The 22,147-nt window shown below is 39.3% G+C and overlaps 1 protein-coding gene across 1 annotated transcript; it reads left to right on the plus strand.

Moving 5' to 3' along the window:
* Window positions 1–657: 657 nt before the first annotated feature.
* LOC124640567 (trafficking protein particle complex subunit 8) lies at window positions 658–21,541 on the plus strand. The gene is made up of 18 exons (XM_047178422.1): window positions 658–1,040; window positions 1,636–1,797; window positions 1,873–2,161; window positions 2,422–2,566; window positions 2,895–2,982; window positions 3,622–3,719; window positions 3,940–4,128; window positions 4,333–4,433; window positions 5,965–6,213; window positions 8,114–8,396; window positions 8,634–8,819; window positions 9,367–9,667; window positions 16,235–16,526; window positions 16,611–16,749; window positions 17,829–18,036; window positions 18,443–18,660; window positions 19,193–19,989; window positions 20,350–21,541. The coding sequence occupies exons 1-18, from the start codon at window positions 884–886 to the stop codon at window positions 20,603–20,605; spliced, it is 4,158 nt and encodes a 1,385-aa protein (XP_047034378.1). The 5' UTR covers window positions 658–883; the 3' UTR covers window positions 20,606–21,541.
* Window positions 21,542–22,147: the final 606 nt, after the last annotated feature.

Genomic DNA, 22,147 nt, shown 5'->3' on the forward strand with positions numbered 1-22,147 from the left:
ATGACGCTCCGTTCGTTGCAAACGTTCGAAAGAAACGTATATTATAGTACTCTGTGGAAACGTACCAAAGAGAGAGAAGAAAAAAAAATCTTTCATTACATGACCTATCATTTGATACCAATTTAATTTCTAGCCGCTGATAGCCCAGAGGACAGGAACGCCCATTCTCCTTTACAGTCAAAAAGATCAAGATAAAATCACGTAAATACCCCGTCCCGTTCCAGATTCTCGGTCACCATAGTCATTGTGTGTTTGTCAGTCATCATCCTCCTGCCCTTATCCCAATTTTATTTGGGGTCGGCGCAGCATGTTTTCTCCTTCCATACTCTTCTATCTGCCGTCATCTCACAAGTAACATTCTTTTTTACCATATCTAATTTCACACAATCCATCCATCGTTTCTTTGGCCTTCCACTATATCCGTCCACATTCATACTCATCATCTTTCTCCCTCTTCCAGTCATCGTTCCTACATTCCAACTCGCATACCTCAATCTCAATTCTCTCATTCTCTCACACTTTGAGCCATTGACATATAACTATACTTTGAGCTTGCATCTTACGTCGTGTGTTTGTCAGTGTCAATGTCAAATCGGCCCCTGGTGTCAGTCACCGTGTCACTATCTGTCACTGACTTGTCAGATGGACTTATTCACAGCAGAGTACTTCTGTAATATTATGTATTTAATCGCAATGAAATAATAAATCTGTGATCTGTCTGTGTAAAAATTGATTTTAGAGAGGCAGGAGCTACAGTACCATTCGTGTAAATTCTGTGAATAACTGATTTGTGGCGTTAACTCACTGTGTACTTAGTTGCGATAAAATTCATTATTCATATGCTGAAAAATAGAAATCATTATTTTGAAAAAGCAAAGCAAATATGGCAAGATTAGGCAAAACTGCCCAAGAGTTTATTCAAGACTCATTTTCACCGATTATCGCAGTTTTGTGCAGTCCAAAAGTAGAAAATGTTGTTTCAAAGAATAACTTGTCTTTTACTGAAATGTTACAACCATTTACCACTATGGATTGGGAAGGTATTTATACTATCTCTAATGAATCAATTATTAAAGGGGCTAGGAGTCACTGACTTCTGATTAAAACGTAGTTATTATAACATTAAATAAAATGTAATACACAAAAAAGAGACTAGAGAATGGGTAATCCTAGTTGAGCTTACCTAAATGCCGTATCTTTAGAGACTACCAGGAAATTTAATTTGTCTGTTTATTTAAAATTCTATATTCACTTCCTGAAAGGAATTGGACATTGATGTAAGATTTTCTGCCTTTATCTTTGTTCTGTGGCAACTTGACATTCTAATGTTGATCTAAGAACATCAATCTATAACAAACAATCATGACATAGTTTGTTAATAAATTGTAGCTATTTCTAACATTTTAAAGCCTTTGAACATCTCACTTTTGTCACCATTTTTAAATAGAGGTCTGGGTGGATTTTCGTTGCTTGCTATTTAGGCCCAATGTTATTCAGATACTTCTTCCAAAAACTATACAATGCTAGGCTTTACGTGTATTGTATCAGCATACATTTTATTTTAGTGTTTGAGATTACTATTGATGATACAAAGAGATTAATTTAATCCGAGTACTAAAATTATTGTCATTTCAGGTCAATTCCGTGACCCAAGTGGAAATGTTTGTACTATAAAAAACTGGAAATTAATAATACGAGATGTTAACTGGAAGCCATTACAACCCACTGAAGCTAGAAGAGAGTTAAACAATGCTGTGTTACACAATTATAATGATAAAACAGTAACTCTCGAAATTGGTATTGTGATATTAATTAACCAACAATAGATAATTTTTAATTATTTCACAACTTTAGCAGTGTTTATTTTTACAGATGGTAGAAAATTTTATGTTCCCCAATCAACACATTGGTTTGATGCCTGGAGAGAGACTTATTTAGAAGTCCAATTTCCATCAGACCATGAATTTACGAAACACTTTATATCTTGTGTAATTGTTGGTACCACTTTAGATGACAATGTAATAGATAGTTTCAACAATTTAAACCAACACTATGCCCAGTTGCAAAATGTTGCTCCACCAAAATTACCTAAATGGTTCAACAGTGGGGTGTTGAAGTCTTATCTCCTACTTCATGATGTATCTGCTGTCCCTAAAGAAAAGTAAGTTTAAAACAAGTAACTTTTATGCAATTCTAATTACTCTTATGTATTGGTTCCTTTCCCAATAAAAGCTGCTGCATAAACGCTCATTCTGCCTCAATTTATGCAACTCAATCATATCTCATATACGATCATGCTGTCTCAATGTATGTAACTTTACTGTGCCCTAAAATTTAAGTTTTACCAGTATTGTGTTATTTTATGTAAACAATGTTTATATATATGCACTAGTATTAATTTATAATAAAAAATTGTTACAGAGCTGATGCTGCATTTGATATGCTGAAACAGAATTTCGGAGCAAACAACTGCTTCATGTTATCAATTAACTCAAAAAGTACCTTAGACCAAAATGTATCATCTGATTTGTGGGCTCAGTTTGTTAAAAGATCACCACAAACTAATGTAAGCATTGCAATTTTTTTATTGAAGCCATTTATTGAAGACTAGTTGTTGGTTGGTGGGAACTACTGCCCTCACCTCACGGGGATAAAAGCCTTTGTTACTCGGGAAGAGTGTATCTAACAATGAAGGATTCTTTCAAATTAGTTCAGTAGTTTAGGGGACAAACAAAAAAAAATCCTCTCTATTATTTTAGTATAGTTAGTATAGATAAAAAGATATGCAAGGATGTGCAACCAAAGGCCTCCAGGATAGGACTGAATTGGTGAGAACCGTTTCTAATAATATAGTTTGTTATATCTTAATTAATAACATGGATGATGTTTTCCAGAATGAGATGTCGTCATCTCTTACAAACCTGCCCACCACTCCATCAGAGCCGCAAGCAGTATTTCCACCAGCTGCAGCTAACTTAACAGGTTACTACTTATACTTCATGCAAAAAAATGGTATACTGGTGGCATTAGTGCCACAAGGCTTTATATACTCAATGCACAGACTAATAAGTATATATAATATTTATTTATCTAACTTAAAAAATACAAAAACAATAATGCCCGTTTTCACCAACAATCTCTTATTTATAAGTGCCACTTAGAATAAGGGCTCTCCCAATTTTGACATAAATAACTATGTATAAGGGATACCTAAACTTTGGTGATAACGAAATTCTTATTAAGTGTTCCGTAAATGCTCTTAGGGGAGTCCTTACTTTAGGTATTTGTTGGTGAAAATGGGCATAAGAATCTAAGACTCATTTGTTGCATGTGACTTTAAATAATGTAGAGCGGACTTTACGTTCAAATGAATATCTGCTGGGTGCCTTTTTACGTAAAGGGGCGTATCAGAGTTCTATCGTAGATACTGTCAAAGAATTAACCATGTTAGTTTTGCTAATCTATGTACATAAAAATGAATGGCAATTTTTGTTGTAATTTTATAACTCAAGAAAAGTCTCACATTTGGACTCTAGTAAACTTAATAATGCATAATTCATTCATCTTATAATTTTATCACTTTGAAATTCATTCAAATTGACTAATTTCTTATAATTTCAGATGACAATGCAACAGTGATTTCTTCCATCAATCCAGAAACTCTTCACCCTCTGACTGCAGCCGAAACAGATGTTTATGATAATGCAAATAGTTTGCAGGTAAAATATAATTAAAACACTAGTGTTATTTTTGGAACATAGAAAACTGTTAATAAATAACCCAAAAAAAATATGTATGTTCATGCAAAAATTTAAAATATTGGTATATATTTGCATTTGTCGCAGCCTACTGGTTAAATTAGACGTTTAATCGAATAGGTAGCAATATGATTGACACATGCATACACAAAATACTTAATGTAAATCAATTTATTTTCAGACCCATTCATTCTCTGGTAGTTCTGAGAGTATGAGTGTTGCTGGAAAAGGCCCAGATTTTTCCACTGAGGTCCATGGTACAGCTCTGAACGCTAGTGATGTTGAAGCAATTAAGAAGTTCTTACAGGAGTATGCTTCAAAAGCATTGTTACCATACATGGAAAAGCAAATATCACAGCTATCTGAAGTCGTGAGTTGTACATATTTTGTATAATCAATCCATCTATGTCTAGCGAGTTTCTGCGAAAAAGTTTCGGGACGCACGTCGTATCGGGTTTAGTATTACCCCCTTAACTGGTTAAAAGAGGGAGAAGAAGCAACTTAACTTGAAGCCATAACTTAATTTTAAACTGCTTTTTTTAAATCATTAACCTAACAACAATATTTATTTTAGGTTGCAAATAGAAAGGGTGTCAGTAGATCATTACTGTCAGCCACTAAGCGATGGTTCGGGACCGGAAAAGGTGGAAATACAACAGGCAACAGCACAGTTATGTACGTAGAACGAACAATTTAAATTGCTTATGTTTACTATAACTAGGTTTTGAGAGTAATGGTACACTATTGTTTGATGTACTAAGCCACAATGAGAATCACACCACTCCTTACTTGGCCCTAACGTTAAAAATTAAGCATGGTAACAGTGACAACCCGTATTAAACAAGAGAATTTTTTAATTATATTATAAACTAGCTTCCGCCAGCGGCTTCGCCCGCGTGGTGTGTTGTTAAAAAGTAGCCTATGTGTTAATCCAGGGTATCACCTATCTACATACCAAATTTCAACCAAATCGGTCCAGCCGTTTTTGCGTGATTGAATAACAAACATACATCCATATATTCTCACAAACTTTCACATTTATAATATAAGTAGGACTAGCTTCTGCCAGCGACTTCGTCCGCGTTAGATTCGGACTTTGTGCAAAGAGAGGAAGTAATAATAACACTGGTCAACAAATTATTTTTTTTTTTTGGTGCAAAGGTGAAATGTACAATTTCTTGTAGAATATTTGATTCGTAATCGAAGTCCAGAACATAAAATTGCACTAGCACGTAAGGACTTAGAGATAATATCCCTCCTAAAGTACCAAAAACGCGTTTTTTTATGAAATTTGATGTAATTTTTTGGGGACAGCAGAATTTTCTAGTAATTTCGAACTAAAGCATTATGTAGTACTACTTTCCCCGCATTAACCCCATTTTAATTTATATTTTTGCAAGTTTTCTTTCTCAATATATACCATTTTATATCTAAAGTGGAGTTTTTTCATACTAACAGGCCAAATAAAATATAGGAAAGATCAAACTATCGTAGCTGTATACATATTTCATGAAAAAAACTCTTAGCGTTCGAAATAAAAATGAATTTCAATCGGGAAGAGTAGTACTATATAATGCTATAGATAGAAACTAAAAAACAATTTTGCTGTCCTTCAAAAAAATCGTCAAATATCGTTAAAAAACGCGTTTTTGGTACTTTAGGAGGGGTATATCTCTAAATCCCTACGTGCTAGTGCAACTTTATGTTCTGGACTTCGATTACGTATCAAATAATCTATAAGAAATGATATATTTCACCTTTGCACCAAAAATGCTGTTGACCAGTGTAATCACCAGCCTATCCAATCTTCCAATATCCAATCTACTTTATAGCTTTAGCCACTAAGGATGCACATGCGACGAAAGCTTAAAAAATGGACTAACTTCTCCCGTTTTCACAACATTTCCCTTCACTGCTCTGTTCCTATTGATCGTAGCGTGATGAAAAGTATCCTATAACCTGCCCAGGAGTATGAAGAATATTTGTGCCAAGTTTCATTAAAATCCGTCGAGTAGTTTTTGTTTCCATAACGAACACACAGACAGACAGACAAAAATTTAACTGATTGCTTTTTTAGCATCAGTATTGATCATTTATCACCCCCTGATAGATATTTTGGAAATATATTTAATGTAAAGAATTGACCTTTCTACAGATTTATTATAAGTATATGTAGATGACTTAATTATTAACTTATTGATATCAGCTACACAAGTGACTGTCCTGAGCTTCAACTGCGACGACTGGGCGACTTGTGGTTCCTATGTCGGCAATGGCAACGTGCGTTCGACACGTACCACACAGCGAAGAGAGAGTTCTACGCTGATAGCGCCTGGCTTTGCTACGCCGGCGCGCTAGAAATGGCCGCCATCAGCGCCTTCATGGCGGCGGACTCGAATCGTAAAACACACGGCTACATGGAAGAAAGTATTGTAACTTACCTTAACACATGTAGGTCAGTATTGGTTACTATTAAAATACCATTTTCTTACTGTTTTTCTACATAGGATTTATTTAAGGATATTGTAAGAAGACCTTTCCATAGAATTTCCTTACTATAAAAAACCCCCGACCCAAAAAAAGCACTCAATTATTATGACAAAAGGCTAAAAACGCTAAACCCTATAAAAAGCAAAAAATAACTTTTAACACTACGTAAGTACCAACTAAAGCATGTCAGACTAAACTAAATTTTGTCGTGTCGGGGGACCGCTCTAATTTATTAGCCTAACGTTAGAAGTAATTATATACTACTACATTACATATACTTCTTATAACTTTTTATATAATTTTGTTTAGATATGTGATTTTTTTTATACGAATGTTGTAATTAGGTAGGTATCATTTGATTTATGTAAGTATTTTAAAGGTAAAAAGCGGTCCCCCGACACGTCAAAATTTAGTTTAGTCTGACATGCTTTAGTTGGTACTTACGTAGTGTTAAAAGTTATTTTTTGCTTTTTATAGGGTTTAGCGTTTTTAGCCTTTTGTCATAATAATTGAGTGCTTTTTTTGGGTCGGGGGTTTTTTAAATTTATAATTTTATTTTATTTCATGCTTTTTGAAGGAGGTCCTTAATTTTTCCTTCTTTCATTTAATTTATTTTTCATCCCACCATCTCGGAAAGAGTAGTTTTACCCTTTGATATCTGAGCGCAAAAGTCGTTTTTATCCTCTAGAGCGGCAAAGTGATTTGAATTTAGAATATCGTGTGCAATACTCCATTTGTGACAATCTTGATAAGACTTTTCAAACAAATACATATTAAATAAATAAAATACTGCTTAAAATAATTATTCAATTAATTAAGTATTTTTTATTATTGATTTTACACAGATTTTTAACGTCGTTTCATTTTTAAAGTGAGTTTTCAAATAAGTTAACTTTAATAGGTACATCTTTTTAATTTGATACTCGTATGTGCGCGCCATTTTGTTTTTTTGCATTTAGTAATTTCCTCGATGAGGTGGGATGAAAAGTTACGTGTTGCACTCGAGTGCAAAGATTTTTCACCTTGTGCTCTTTTGATTCCCTCGCTATCGCTCAGGATTCTAATTATTGAAACACTCGCTACGCTCGTGTTTCAATTTTAGAATCCTTCGCTTGCTCGGTCATCAAAATTGAGCTCGCGGTTAAAAAGCAACTTTGCACTCTTGTATAACAAATAACTATTATTTTAAGATGGGGTCGCTATATGCGATCTCGGCCAAAAGAAGCTGTTTAACAATCCTCATGACAAACTGGCTCTGGGAGAATTGCACAGATTGAGAAACAACAAAGATTAACCTTTGGTCATTCTAGATTTTCAGCAAAAATATAAATCGGTTTATCCGTTTCATTCCGGCATTCCAGGGTTTCATCCACCACGTCCCATTTCCAGCATCAGGTTCTCGTCAATCAGAAACATGAAGAGAACTCGTCAAGACAAATTCAACGAGCCCAAACTCGATGGGTTTACTAAGAGGCAGTTCAGGGTTACGTCTCCTATCTTCATGTCCTAACAGCAGACCAGCTCAGTGGTTCTAGAAGACATTAGTATTTCAAATTTCAGATCCCACATATGCTTGCAAGTAAACTGAGCGTGTAACATTCCTATCACACCTAACAAACGAGCTGATGACCTTGAAGACCTGAACCGATTTCCACCAAACATAGCTAAGAACACTCCCGAATGACATTCCTTTCAAACAAAAAAAACCGCATTACAATCGGATCATCCGTTTGGGAGCTACGATGCCACATACACACACACACACACACACACAGACACGTCAAACTTATAACACCCCGTCGTTTTTGCGTCGGGGGTTAAAAATGGACAGGCTATTAAATTAACGTTCCACTATTACATTACAGGATGGTGCAATACGCAGTCAGGGCCACGTTGCTGTCTGTGCTTTGTTTGAGCGGTTCTGGCTTGCACGGCGAGGCTGCTAAACAATTGATTCGGATGACATCTGAGGATAGCGATTTGCGTAGCGCTATGCTTCTGGAACAAGCAGCGCTATGTTTCCTATCTGGTCCCGCCTCTAAAGGCATGTGCAGGAAATATGCCTTTCATATGGTACTTGCGGGACACAGATTTTCAAAAGCAGGGCAAAAGAAGCATGCCTACAGATGTTACAAACAAGCTTATCAGGTGAGAAGGATAGTATTGTGTAGTTGTCATGTATGAAGGCTTTATTGTAGTGTGATCATTTACATTACGTTTAATCAGATCGAAGTTACCTGTACCGAAGTTTTTCTTATAGTGTTTGCATAGTAGTCAAAATGTACGAGAACCATGACTTTGTTAGTGAAGTTTGAAGTTATTTGACGTAAGCTGTACAAAATGTGTGAAAAGGTATAGGAATGATAATAGTAAAGAGGTGGCTAGGTGTACAGCGAGAGCGGGTGGCGGCTGGCGACGGACCACGTGCAGTTCGCGCTGGGGCGGCTGGCGGGCGCGCTGCGGCTGGCGCGCGAGGCGCGGCGCTGGCTGGCGGCGCCGCTCGCGCCTCGGGGCCCGCAGCCGCCGCACCAGCAGCACGCCTTCCTGCAGGAGTACATGGCCGCGCACCAGGTACCTACTAAGCTGTCATTCTCTCATCTACTCTAAATCAAAACGTCAAGTAGGAAGTAATGATACTCTATTACTAACAACCAATTATAAAAATATCAATTTTTGAATAGACATCTGCAGTCCACCCCGTTCTTCGAATCCAATTGTTAACTGTAGCTTTGATCGGTATAAAATCATCATTGTTTTCTCAAGATTTGTCATGTCTCTTATGTCATTATTTAGTGTCATTGTTAATAGAAATCATCACCTCCCGAGCCTTTTTCCCAACTATGTTGGAGTCGGCTCCGATTCTAATCGGATGCAGCTGAGTACCAGTGCTTTACAAAGAGCGACTGCCTATCTGACCTCAACCCAGTTACCTGAGCAATCCAATAACCCCTTGGTTAGACTGGTGTCAGACTTACTGGCTTCTAACTACCCGTAACGACTGCCAAAGATGTTCACTGGCAGCCAAGACCTCCAGTTTAACGTGCCATCCCAAACACAGTCATTTGACTGCATTGATTACATTGTTTCAAAAGAAATGTAATATTTGACATCGGGACAGCAATGGGTGGAAAGCAACCCCGAAGTGGCGAGCGTGCTGGAAGAGCTGCCGCTGCCGCTGGTGGAGGCGCGGCAGACGGGCGTGCTGTGCGTGGGGCCGGCGCCGCTGGGCTCGCCGCGCCGCCGCGCCGCCTCGTCGCTGTCGCTGGCGCCCGACGCGCCCGCCGCCGCCGCGCCCGCCTGGCGCCGCCTCGAGGAGATGCTGCTGCAAGTAGCGCAAGGCGCAGTGCCCATGATATTCAAGCCCACCGTGGATTTGTACACCGATGCGACGGACGCAGAACCACTCGTGCCGCAAGGAGGTTTGGAATCCGATAGATTTTTAAGCTTTTAAATGAACATACCGGAAGTTGGCAATATGAATTTTGTAAAGTTTGGCATATTCATGCGGCCGTGATCCACGTGAGTGCACGGAGGACGTAGCGTGCCAGGCTCTGAGAAAAATTCCAACACAGGCCAAGTCTATGCCATGAGATATATATATATTCTTAAAAGACAGATCAGAAGGGGTAGACAAACATTAAAAACACATAATTCATAGACATACAACCGTGCAAGTTTTATTGCTTACGAACATTACTTTTATAAATGATTTAACGATATCAAAACGAAGTTATTAAAAATACAGCATTCAAGATAATTTGGAAATCATGTCAATTCTGAAGGTCTGTCATCGCAGTCGACGTCTTAACTTCTTCTTCTTGCCAGCCTGCTCGGTGCAGGATGGGCGCAAGGAGGATTGACATCTAAAACGGCCGTTCCTGACGGCGTGGCGTCCTCGACCGCATCTTCATCCACGTCGTTGACTGCACCTTCATCCACGCTTTCACCATCATTCGCGTCATTAGCCTCAGGTCTATCTTCCCCAAGGGAACCAGCATGAGGTTGCTCGTATTCTGAAACATATGTGGGAAACATATCAATATTCTGCCCGGCGTCGTGAATAAGACTGAAGCATACATCTTGAAGAAAATAAAATAAAACTTCCTTTTACTTTTATTTGTTACTCGTACGTACCATGGGCGCATGTGTGCACTTCAAGCGCCCACAGACAAAAATGTATAAAAAATATTAAAACAAAAAGAAAAAGTAGCTTCAGACTTATCACGGATGGAAAAATGTGATTCAGTGCATAGTGAATGACAGAATCCGGATTTCCATCACTCCCCATACACTGCCGGGTGACAGAGGCTCAACCAACGTTTGCATATCATTGATGACAGAGGCTCAACCAAGGTTTGCGTGCCATTGGAGACAGAGGCTCAACCAAAGTTTGCGTGTCATTGGAGACAGAGGCTCAACCAAAGTTTGCGTGTCATTGGAGACAGAGGCTCAACAAAGGTTTGCGTGTCATTCGTGATAGAGGCTCAACGTCATAAAGGTTTGCATGTCATTTGACGCCTTCATAGCATAGGCGCGCAATTAAGCCGTTTAGGTTGCATACTATGACGACGTGAAACAGAGACCCATACCGTCGTATGTTCTCTCAGCGGCCTCCAGGGTAACACCGCCACGGTATAAACAGAGACCCGTACATTCATACGTTCTCAAAGTGGTCTAGACAACTAGCACCACCAGTGTGTCAAAGTCAAAATCAAAGAAAAGACCATTTCCAAGCTAAAATCACAGTCTAGGTCAAAATCAGTCATTGAAAGTAGGCCAATTAGATCAACACATCAATATTCATGCACCCTTTCATGGCACGCACACAGAGACTCACGCATGTACATTCGAACGTCCTCAAAGTCCTTGTCCTTGTCAAATTGCCTCGCAGCTCTCAAAGAAAGCTGAGGAGGTGTCCACTTGCTTCGCCACAGCGGAAGCAGTGGCGTTCTAACAAACTTTTATGAGAGGTGCATTTCGCTCGGCCACTGCTGACCATTCATTTGAACGATTTAAGTTTTCAAAGAAATAAATCCATGACTTAATTATAACTTTGACATCATCATCATCATCATCATTGGCCACAGAGCATCTTGGTCAGATGATTGTGGCAGTGCTTGTCTATGCGGTTATTAGTGCCGCAAGCACTTTCTTTTATGGCTAAATAAGCCAATAGCTGCACGACACACATAACTTTGACACATAAAATCAAAATAGTAATCCAAAATATCATCGTTACTCATCGTTAATCACGTACCAACAAACATAAGTGATCAACGGTTAAAATTGACACGTATGTAGTTTTAATCATTTTTTTATAAAATAATGGTAAAAGGTCATGATGGGACCAACAAATTGAAAGTATATAAGATCAGACTTCCCTTAAGACTCCATATAAGGTTATTTCAATTGACGTTGCCACCTTACAACACCATGACGACCACCAACAAGGAATTAGCCAGCAATATTGGGCCGCGCCGACACGGCCATTCTGCGCTCTACACGTCCTCGTGTAAGTGCACTGTAACAGAAATAATACCAAGGAAAATCTTTTCGTTTGGTCACTTCTGACCATAAAAAAATATCGATTGGTTGATAGTCCCCAACAGTTCCCCATTCTGTGGACACACTAGAACAAACAAACGAGTACGTTTCCAGTTGTTCGAAAGAACCGTAAACACACGGTGTTCACTAAGTAGTCAGCAAAAACGTAACTCTAAAGGTCGGACGTAGCGAGATATATCTTTAAAGCCACACAGGCACTCTTCGTCGCTTAACTACTAGTAACACTTGCAACTAACAGTAGTTTTCGCATGGGTACTTGCTGCTGAGCATTGATCCAATGTAACGCACAATATTTACCAGTGCCAGTACGAGCCACACGAGGAATTATGAGGACTTAACTACCAGGCTTAACTTAGTCTGTTCCATAATTGAGCTCAGCTCAATAAGTCTTATTCGTAAATGCATTATTATGTGACGTCATCTCACGGGTATCACAATTGAAATACTTATTTCAGCTAAGAGAAAAATTGTCTCGGATGTATGACTGAATAGCGTCTAAACCAGTTGCTGGTCATAACAGCGATTCTCTCTAAGGAGATCAGCCAGCCGCGCAGGGCACACTATAGCTCACAAGCATTTGGGCAGACACAGATGCACTGTTACTCTCACATTTCGTTGAGACGGTAAACCAATACAACCGGAGAGATATCAAGCGCATGATCAACATTTATAAACTCACTGATGGATAGATGTCTATCACGAACTTATAGATTTCGGGCTACTTTTGGGAGTTTTTCTCCCCACAAAGTGATTTCCGCCCGACCCGGGGATCGAACCCGAAACTGGACAGCAGTCGTGCTGTGCGTCTGCCAGACCAATGAGGCCAATGCGAACTCAACTTGAGAACCACATGGAAAATAAAACAGATCACCTGATCGCCTGAATGCATGATATACCAGGCATACTATCCACTCGCTCTCATCATGCGAGCAATGTCGTGCGATGTGTTGACCGTCGGCACTCCGTACAGCATGCAGGAATAAAGCAAGCGCAAGAAGTGTGAAACTGCAGCACATACGTCGTCAAATTATGTGCTTCTCACGTAGTTAATCTCATTGTGTTTTTAGGTTTCAGTTTGTCTCCGATATCTGTAGACAGAAGGTTAAAAAAGTAGGCTTTGGGCTAGATTCAGACATCTGAGTACTTAAACATTAATTGACGAACTCTCATGCATTATTAGTAAGGATTATAAGTGAACATAATCATTTTAATAAGAAAGCGAAAACTAAGCTGTCATTGTTAGTCAGGCTTCCAGATTGTTAAGAATCATTGCCATTTACTAGGAGTAGTCATTTCAATTAATGCCTTCCTCTAAACAAATCTTACATTAATGCTGTCTTCCATGCCTCAGCTATCAGTCCTCCAAACCTTACAGGGACTTTCCCGGGAGGCATCAGAGCAAGAGTATTACAAATATGAAACAGCTCTATACTCAATACTCAATTCTTTAATGCACACCATAATGTTTACAGTTGTTGTTCTATAGGTAATTTATGTCACAATTATGGACCCTGTCGGGCACAGCACATACAATGGTAGGAGAGAGGAGGAAGCGCACTGACTGTTTAATGCTAGGTCTATTCCCGGTCGCCGCGATGCCAATGCAAAGGCCTTACAGGGGTATATTCCGAGTCACTCCTTAATTAAACGTAGGTACAGCAAAACATAATGTTAAGTAGATTTATAAGGTTAAATGTTAATAAAGTAAAAACTCGTAACAATTAGTAGTTGGTAATGTACTGGACGTGAGACCTATAAATTTGCTAGAAAATTAAGCTCCCAATTTCAATATTCCAGAACTCGCGCAACTTAGTGCACACTTCTGCTAAGGCCATTGACATTTTCCTTTGTCAACTATAAAGTAATCTGTGGCTAAACGGTGAAGAACCAGTAAGGCTAAATTGTGAGCTTCCTAGCAATCGATGATGATGATGATAGATGTCGTAAGAACAAACTTGTTTAGTGATTGTGAGTGTGTGAGTGTGTGACTGTGAGAAGGTATAGGTAATTCTACACCACAATCTGAAGTCTGACGCACAATTTGAGGTATACTCAGTCAGTGTACGTTATAAATAATAGGTAAGCAATTGCTCAAAACTGGTAAGCAATTGGTTAAAACAACGTAGTTATACCATGGTAGCAGCAAACTGATATTTCTGTATTTAGTAGAAAGTGTCATAAATGGGGTAGTATATGAAGCAAATTCATTGAGCTCTGTTTAGTCTAGCTTGCATGCAAAGACATTTAGTTAAATGTGATAAGCCAAAACATTTCAAAAGCAGATAGAAGATGTATCTCTTTGCTTCTACTATTTAGCCATCATTATTGCAGTTTCCACTGTCATGCAAACACTTTCGCAAACTTCAAAACATAGGTTTTGTATTAAGAACTAAAATTAATCGAATATTTCTGGCGCATTTCGAGAATCGAACCCGAGTCGTCGCGCACTGCAAGCCAATAAGAGGATTTACTATAGTTGCGTATGACTGAATTTCTTAACTATTTATAACAGATAAGATAGGTACATAAGAACTGGATTGATCTCACCAAGCATTATCACTCCATGCTTCTTGTAATATCTCTGCAAACAGCGCTAGGCCTTAGCGCTTTATAATCAGCAGGGAGTCACATTATGTGACACCACAGCGAGACAAGAGTAGAGGTTCCTTCCACACGAAAAGCACGAGCGACCTCGCGATATCTTGATGAGCTGCTTCACTCGACAGACAGGATACATGTTTCCAGCTCACGTATTAGATACTATTCTCGCCATAAGACAAATTAACCACATGAAAGATAAAACACAATATCTGGATAACAACTTTGATATGTCACCATGGAAACCGGTGATGTTTTTTTTTTGTAGCTACAACCGGCCTTTTTATATTTCCCATTATTTCTTAAAATGTATCCAAGAATAATGAAAACAACACCCATACTCTTCTTTCAACAAAATTTTTAGTACAGCAAATCATGCATCGCACAGAATATTCAATTTGTTTTAACAGTTGGCAGTTTTAGGGCTTTTTGTTGAAGTCATTTTCTAAAAGCGTGGTAAAAGGTAGCGACACGATACAGCGCTTCTTCTTTCCTTCTCAACGCCAGACATACTTATACCTCATATTATGATAAGTTGAAAAGTTTCAGCCCTATCTGCAAAATTCATAATCCAAAACTGTCCAAATCATAAAATATTGGTCATAAATTTATTATCTGCAACTTGTAAAACTTCAACACGGCTTTTCAGAGCCACTGTCTTCGAGCTTCAGTGCTTTACTCATCCTGAAAAAGAAATCCAAGAGGTTCACTCTAAAACACAAATCTGCTGCTGTAAGGAATCTTCGTAAGATCGAACTGAGGCAGTTCCAGCTGGTGGGCTATCTTCAGTATCTCCAGTATTCGATCGCTTTTTGTTTTACAAACAAGACACAGCAGCTGTCACTTTTCCTCTTGCAATTTCTAGTCAAGACTTCGACGAGTTCTTTGCCATAATGTTGATGTTGTGGCTTCCAATGTGCTGTCGGTTATATCGTGGTTGTGTCACAGTACATAGGGATCATTCATAGAATCGCAACGGTATCGGAACTATAACTAGTTCATACTTTTTCTTCAGAATACTCTCGAGCGTAAGAATAAAACTTATTTACGGTTGAGATGTAATTTCAATAACAGAACAAATAATTACTGAATTTAGACGGCAAACGAAACGGTAAAGAACGCGTGGCTATCCCACTTCTGATCTTAAAAGACAGATCAGAAGGGGTAGACAAACATTAAAAACACATAATTCATAGACATACAACCGTGCAAGTTTTATTGCTTACGAACATTACTTTTATAAATGATTTAACGATATCAAAACGAAGTTATTAAAAATACAGCATTCAAGATAATTTGGAAATCATGTCAATTCTGAAGGTCTGTCATCGCAGTCGACGTCTTAACTTCTTCTTCTTGCCAGCCTGCTCGGTGCAGGATGGGCGCAAGGAGGATTGACATCTAAAAATATATATACCTCCGACCGATTTCGGCCATGGCGACCACTTCAACTCCTATTATAGTTATCGGCACGAATCTTGAGCTCTGACCTACATCGGCGCAGAAGTGATTTATTAGGAAAGAACCAATCCCGAGTGACGGCTATGACGCGATGCGCTGCGGTCCAATCACCGCTTTAGCCCGCCCCCGCGCCTCACTTCATACCACAAAAGGGACCCAATAAATTAGAGCTCAAGATTCGTGCCGATAACTATAGTATTTTGACGCTCATGCGCCCATGCCATGAGATAACACTAATACGGATTACACACATTACACCTACATTGACAGTTTCATAGTCTTAACTTTCTTATCTTCTGTGTAGGAATGCTGTGTGAATGTCTAGGATATGCTTTTTATTGGCACGACAATATTTTTTTCAGAGCCCATTCAGATCTCAGTTACTTTATGGAATCCCTTGAAGATTTCACTAATTCTAAAAGATGTGGAGTTATTGTGGCGATTCGTAACAACTGCCGATGGTGATGCAGCTGGTGACGAAGAAGTGTTGAGCAATGAGCAGGCAGTCTCTGCGGGACAGGCATTGGAAAGCAACACAATATTTAGCCAGAAAATTAAATCAGTCATTCTAGAAGGAGATACAAAAAAAGTATTAATTTTCACCCTAACACCTCTAAAAGTCGGCCGACTGAATGTACATGGCTTAGCTTACAAGTAAGTGATTATTCTTACGTTGTATTTGTCCATAAAGTTATTTATGTTCTTCCTACATGATTTCGTGATGTTTTTTTTTTTAAGGCTGATCAATACCGGGGAAGGAGGTACTGAAAACGGTAACAGTATGACAATATCAGGCAAAGTGAATTTAACCCCGCCAGGCAAAAGCCCGGATAAGCGACTGCAAATTACAGTTATTCCAGAGGCTCCTTGCCTGCAAGTAAGTTATCGGCTCGCCAGTGAAATAATGTGACGTCGAATTTAAACATTTAGAACGTGTCATTTACAAAGACATTGCACTATAGTCTATATTGCGCAGCAAAAAGATATGCCGTCTTACCACAAAAAGTTTTAAACGTCAGTTTATGCCTTGTCTAAAAAAATGTCAAATTATGACGTTGACATACGGTTCATTTTGCAGCCAAAATTTTATTAGACAAGTGTAAAACAGGGGTTAAAGTTTTTGTAGTAAGGCCAGTTATGTTTAGATATTACGGGATCTTCAGTTATGCTCCTTGGTTATTTATTTCCTTAGGGTGCGTCCACATCTGGCGAATGTGCCGCGAATGTGCAGCTCGCGAGCCGTTTGCGACCAGCCCGCGAGCTGCGCGCGTGCATTTTTGTTCGTGCGCCGCTTCTGCGCCGCCCGCGCGCAGTTCGCGCGCGACCTAAGCGCCGTACGCGATCAGCGCGCAGGCGGCGCGCGACGCGTTCTTTATTAAATAATAAACGGAACTGTAAGGGCGAGAACTGAGTGCGCGCAGATCGCGCGCTCTATACGAGCCTTGCATGAGTTGCGCTAAAGACAAGCACCAAGCTATTGCAGTGACTGCACGCGCGCAGCTCGCGGGCAGGTCGCAAACGGCTCGCGAGCTGCGCATTTGCGGCACATTCGCCAGATGTGGACGCACCCTTACATGCGTCCCTTTTCTAGTTCAACTAATCATTGTGTTTGGAAGAAACCGAAGAAACGGTAGAATATTTTAGTTATAATTTGATTATTTATCAAAACGATTTATAAATTAAACCGTAGGTAGGTATTTATACAGTTTCTTCATACTCAATTCGTTGTATTTTTTATCAGTAATTTATGAAAAATGAGTGAGAGAAGGCATTAATTATTTGGGTCTGTCTGTTGAATGTAAGATGATGGTTTGCTGACTTGGCTGTTTGGTCGGGGTTGTCATACTACGCGGACTGTTTTTCGTCATTTTGCGCAATCTAGATAAGTAAAAGTGTAATATGTCTTTGGTTATTCGCTTATGGTTATGTTAATTTAAATACATATTCTTTTTATAGATGACATTTTCTGAGACAAGTTCGGACATTATAAGCGGAGAAATGAGGACTATTGATGTAGAATTTACAAATGTAGGACCTGTGGACATGAATAATCTTTATGTTGCTGTATCTCATCCGGATTGCGTCAATATTGTCACCGGCGAGGAAGAAAATGATTTTCAAGTTTTATATGACGAGAAATACCGCGAGCCACCCTCATATTCAGGTGATGGTCCTATATATTTTTTTTGCATCAATTTCTTTAGCTTATTAAATAAGTGGGAAAAAAGAAAGAAAAAATATTTATTTATCATTATTGATACCTATACAGATATTTCGATAATTTTGGATCTATTCAATCGTTTATCTATTTTTTTTTTGCTAATAAAACGTTATCGCGAGTACCTAGTAACGAGTTTACATAATGAGTTGTGGAGGCGGTGTAAACAACTATAGGTACCTATGGCTGGAAACAGTGCTCAACGTAGCTATATCTGTGCAAGTGTATAAACGCGCACATAGCTACGCTGACGGTATGCGCGTGAATTTGTATGTGATTCGGTCGGGACGTACGGTCGAACACTGTTTCCAGCCTTAGTATCGGATCGGCAGTGAGACAGAGGCTGTTGCAGACGAGCGCGCGGCGCGGGCGGCGCGGGCGCGCGCGGCGGCGGCGCGGCACGTGCGCGGCGTGTGCGCGCGCCTGGCGCCCCGCGCCGCCGCCCGCGCGCGCCTGCAGCTGCGGCCGCGGGCGCCGGCGCAGCCGCTGCTGCTGCTCGCCTACCACGACACCGGCCTGCGCGCGCGCCCCTACCGCCTGCTGCGCCACGTCTTCCGCTTCCGAGTCACCGTGAGTCTCTGTCTGCTCTCTATACTTTCTGCCTTCTCACTTCACATAACGATTGAACATATGAACAAATGCCAGTCGGAACCACTAACGTGCCTTCGAAACACGGAGGTCCTCGTTATGACATAGATGATCACCTAAACGCATACCGATCGTGCTAAGCGTTACTTATTTTTATATCCATGTGGCTACTTATACCTACTTACAACAAGCTTTTCTTAGAAATTCTGTAATATAAATTCAAAATAGCATGAAACGGGCCAGATTGAGATTCTTATCAATCATTCATTGAAACTACTTTTGCTTAGGGGCTGTCGAACGTACACGGTTTCCCAGTTTTGTATTGAACAGGAAGGCGTGAAATTTTTCATCAAAACTACTTATCTACCTAAACAATCAAAATAAATTATGTCTAAGTACCTCTGTTGTGAACAGAGGAACTGTTCATTATGGGCATCGCCCGCCGGCACTGCCCACTAGTTTTGGTACTGATTAGAAATTGCCATTGCCATTTTATTTCGTTTCATGTTTCCAGGAGGCTGTAGAGCTAGCAGTCACTCCACGTCGAAGCCTCCGACGAGTTGACGGCGAAGTCGTCGAAAATATGAGTTTGGCAGTTGAAATCAAAAACATATTTAACGAGAAAGGTGAAGACTTGAGCGTGGAAATATTAGAAGCGTCGTTACTGAGTCGACAGTGGAGCCTGACGAGCCTGGTGGCGGCGCGAGGCGCGGCCGAGCCGCTGCAGGCGCGCGACAAGCTGCACCTCGTGCTGCGCGCGCAGCGCCTGCCGCGCCCGCCCGCCGCCGTCGCCGCCTCGCGCCTCAAGATCAACCCGCACCACCCCGACGCTGCGCCCGACATCAACGTGGCGCCCTACTCCAAATTCGTGCTGGATGCCCAACAATCTTACATTGACGCTCCTGACTCCGCCATTGCTCAGGATACTCCTGATAAAAGAACAGGACTAATACAGTCCATGTTTGTTCTACGATGGAAAGCGCACGAAAAAACCAAAGGAAAGACCGCTGTCGGTCAACATTGCTTGTGGCTGGATTGCTTCACAAAAGCTATATCTCGAGAAAGGGAATATATTCCCGGAGAAGCGGCTCCCATTCAAATTGATGAGTACGAAAGCAAATTAGATTTACGCGAGTCTAATACAAAAACAAAGAAAGATAATGTTGTTATATTTCGATTGGAACATTCCAACCACATTAATCATAATTTTAATGAAACTAAACTATGTTTGGTACCAGTTACTTTGAATATTGTAAATTGCTATGGAGTTCCCGTAAAAGTCTTCATAGACATGTCAAAACAGAAAAACAGGTAATTAAACTTATTTTATCAAGTTGCATATGTTCCTTGAACATGAAAATGTAAATTCCGTTTCAGTAACCACTTCACTAAAGGTAAACAATCTTGATAGAATTTTTGCAAAAAGTCATATTAAACGGATATACATATACATAGGTACATGGTCTGTTCTGTATATGACTCAATAATTATTATTTATTTATACGACTGCTCCAACAGCCATACAGATACCGTATTATTATTATTGCATTTATTTACATTGATTTTTAGCCGCATTTTATTTTAAAATTGAGTTTTTAAATATCAAGATTGTTTAGTTTAGTGAAGTGCTTACTCAATCGGAGTATCGTTAAATATTTGTTTTTGTTTCAGGGAGCTGTCCGGAGAGCTTGGTTGGGCGGGCGCGCTCAGCTACGGCAGCGATGTAGAAGCTAAAGAACTGGGCGTCAGCGTTGATCTGGACAAGTTTGAGTCCAAACGCGTGCAAGTGCGAGGCGTTTGTGCCGCTCCGGGAACTTATCTCGTTGGCTCGGCATTTTCCGTGTCTACTACCGGGCAAGATGCCAATCTAAATGTTTCAAATGTTTCTAACAATACCTCGTTATTGGTAGTCGAGCAAGCCGCGTAGATATTATAAGCTTCGGTGCTATAGCCTGCAGTATTTTTCTTTTTATCTTATATTTTTACCTTTCTTGAACCGTATTTATAACATGGCTATTAGCAGCTAAGTGGAAAACGTCATCGCAATGTGTGCTAATTAGACCAATCTGATTACCTAATGCAGTGGAAGATACTAAATTGCATTGGCGTGTATAAGTGTATTTATAATTTGTCAATACATATACAGTCTTTACCTAATACGAGTGATTGTCGCTTGGCTTATATTAGCGATAAACTGTAGAAAGTACCTTCCAGCCAGACGCAAACTGTATAAAAAATAAGTTTCTGGCAGTGGGAAATTCAAGTGTAAAAGATATTTACCTAAGTTAACATTCGATATTATGAGGCGCATCTTATCAAATTTGAATACACACACAGTTATAATAACTCAAAGCAATTTTTGATATCCTTGTTTCTTGTCAATATGGTCGCTTTTTTCGGTAAGTAGGTATGTCGGTTAAGTAACTTGTGACTTCTCAAACGTAAGATTGTGCGCTCGCTCCTTTCGTATTTTCTTATTCTTTTGTATATTTTTTTGAACTCCTCAAAGTTTGAAAAAATTGCGTTCGCTTCGATCGCATTCATTCGGGTACATGATGTAAAAGGTCGACCACCTTATTTTCTTTCCTCAAAAGTACAAAAATGCGCCCTGTCCGCTCGCGTCTTCTTTCTTGTAATTTCATACAGTTATTGTATCTATGCATATCGTTATCTGCTTGCTAAAGAAATGCCCAGGTGCATACACATGTTAATCATAATTATTACCTGTGTATATTGTTTATTTATTGGAAAAACTTTTTAATGTTCTTGTTAAGTAGATAAGTATAGGGTATACGTTTTTATGTTAGAAGAGATGTATGTATCTACCATCCTGATTTTTAATTATAATATGGAAATGCAAAAACTTTTTTCTATGCTTGTAAAACCACCTACATACCTAACTTCAGTTTGTATGTATTCTCGAAATGAAGTATTTTTATTGGCTCCGTATCATAATAACACAATTTTATAGTTTTCTTTGACGACTGTTCATGGTGAGATTTATAATATAAATCTATAAAATAAAGATGTTGATAAATAACTGTGTTCGTAAGAAGAATTGTATAATATTTTTAATATGTGGTAAGTACCTACCATCCGATCATAAATTTTCATTAAGTAGGTACCTACCTCTGTCGTGAAAGACATGTACTTCATAATTAGGTACAGATCTGTTGTGTTCAAAGAATACCTAATCCGATGTTTTGTTATGCCTCCTCTAGCAGTAATATTTATAACTAGTAAGTATCTAGCCACCTATATTTTATCAAAACTATCTTTTCGTCGTGGATAGTAGTCATAAAGCTATAAAATGTTAGCGAGTAGCATATATGGCTCTCAATTTCTACTAGGCACTGGAATGAGACATACCATACGGAAAAATAAACTATAATTTGCGTGGGAGTAAGTTGTAATAACATCACCTATATAAGTACTGCTACTATAACAAGGAATTTGTAAAATTTGTTAA

The sequence above is a fragment of the Helicoverpa zea genome, chromosome 1 (genome assembly GCF_022581195.2).
Source record: "Helicoverpa zea isolate HzStark_Cry1AcR chromosome 1, ilHelZeax1.1, whole genome shotgun sequence".
Taxonomy (NCBI): Eukaryota; Metazoa; Arthropoda; class Insecta; order Lepidoptera; family Noctuidae; genus Helicoverpa; species Helicoverpa zea.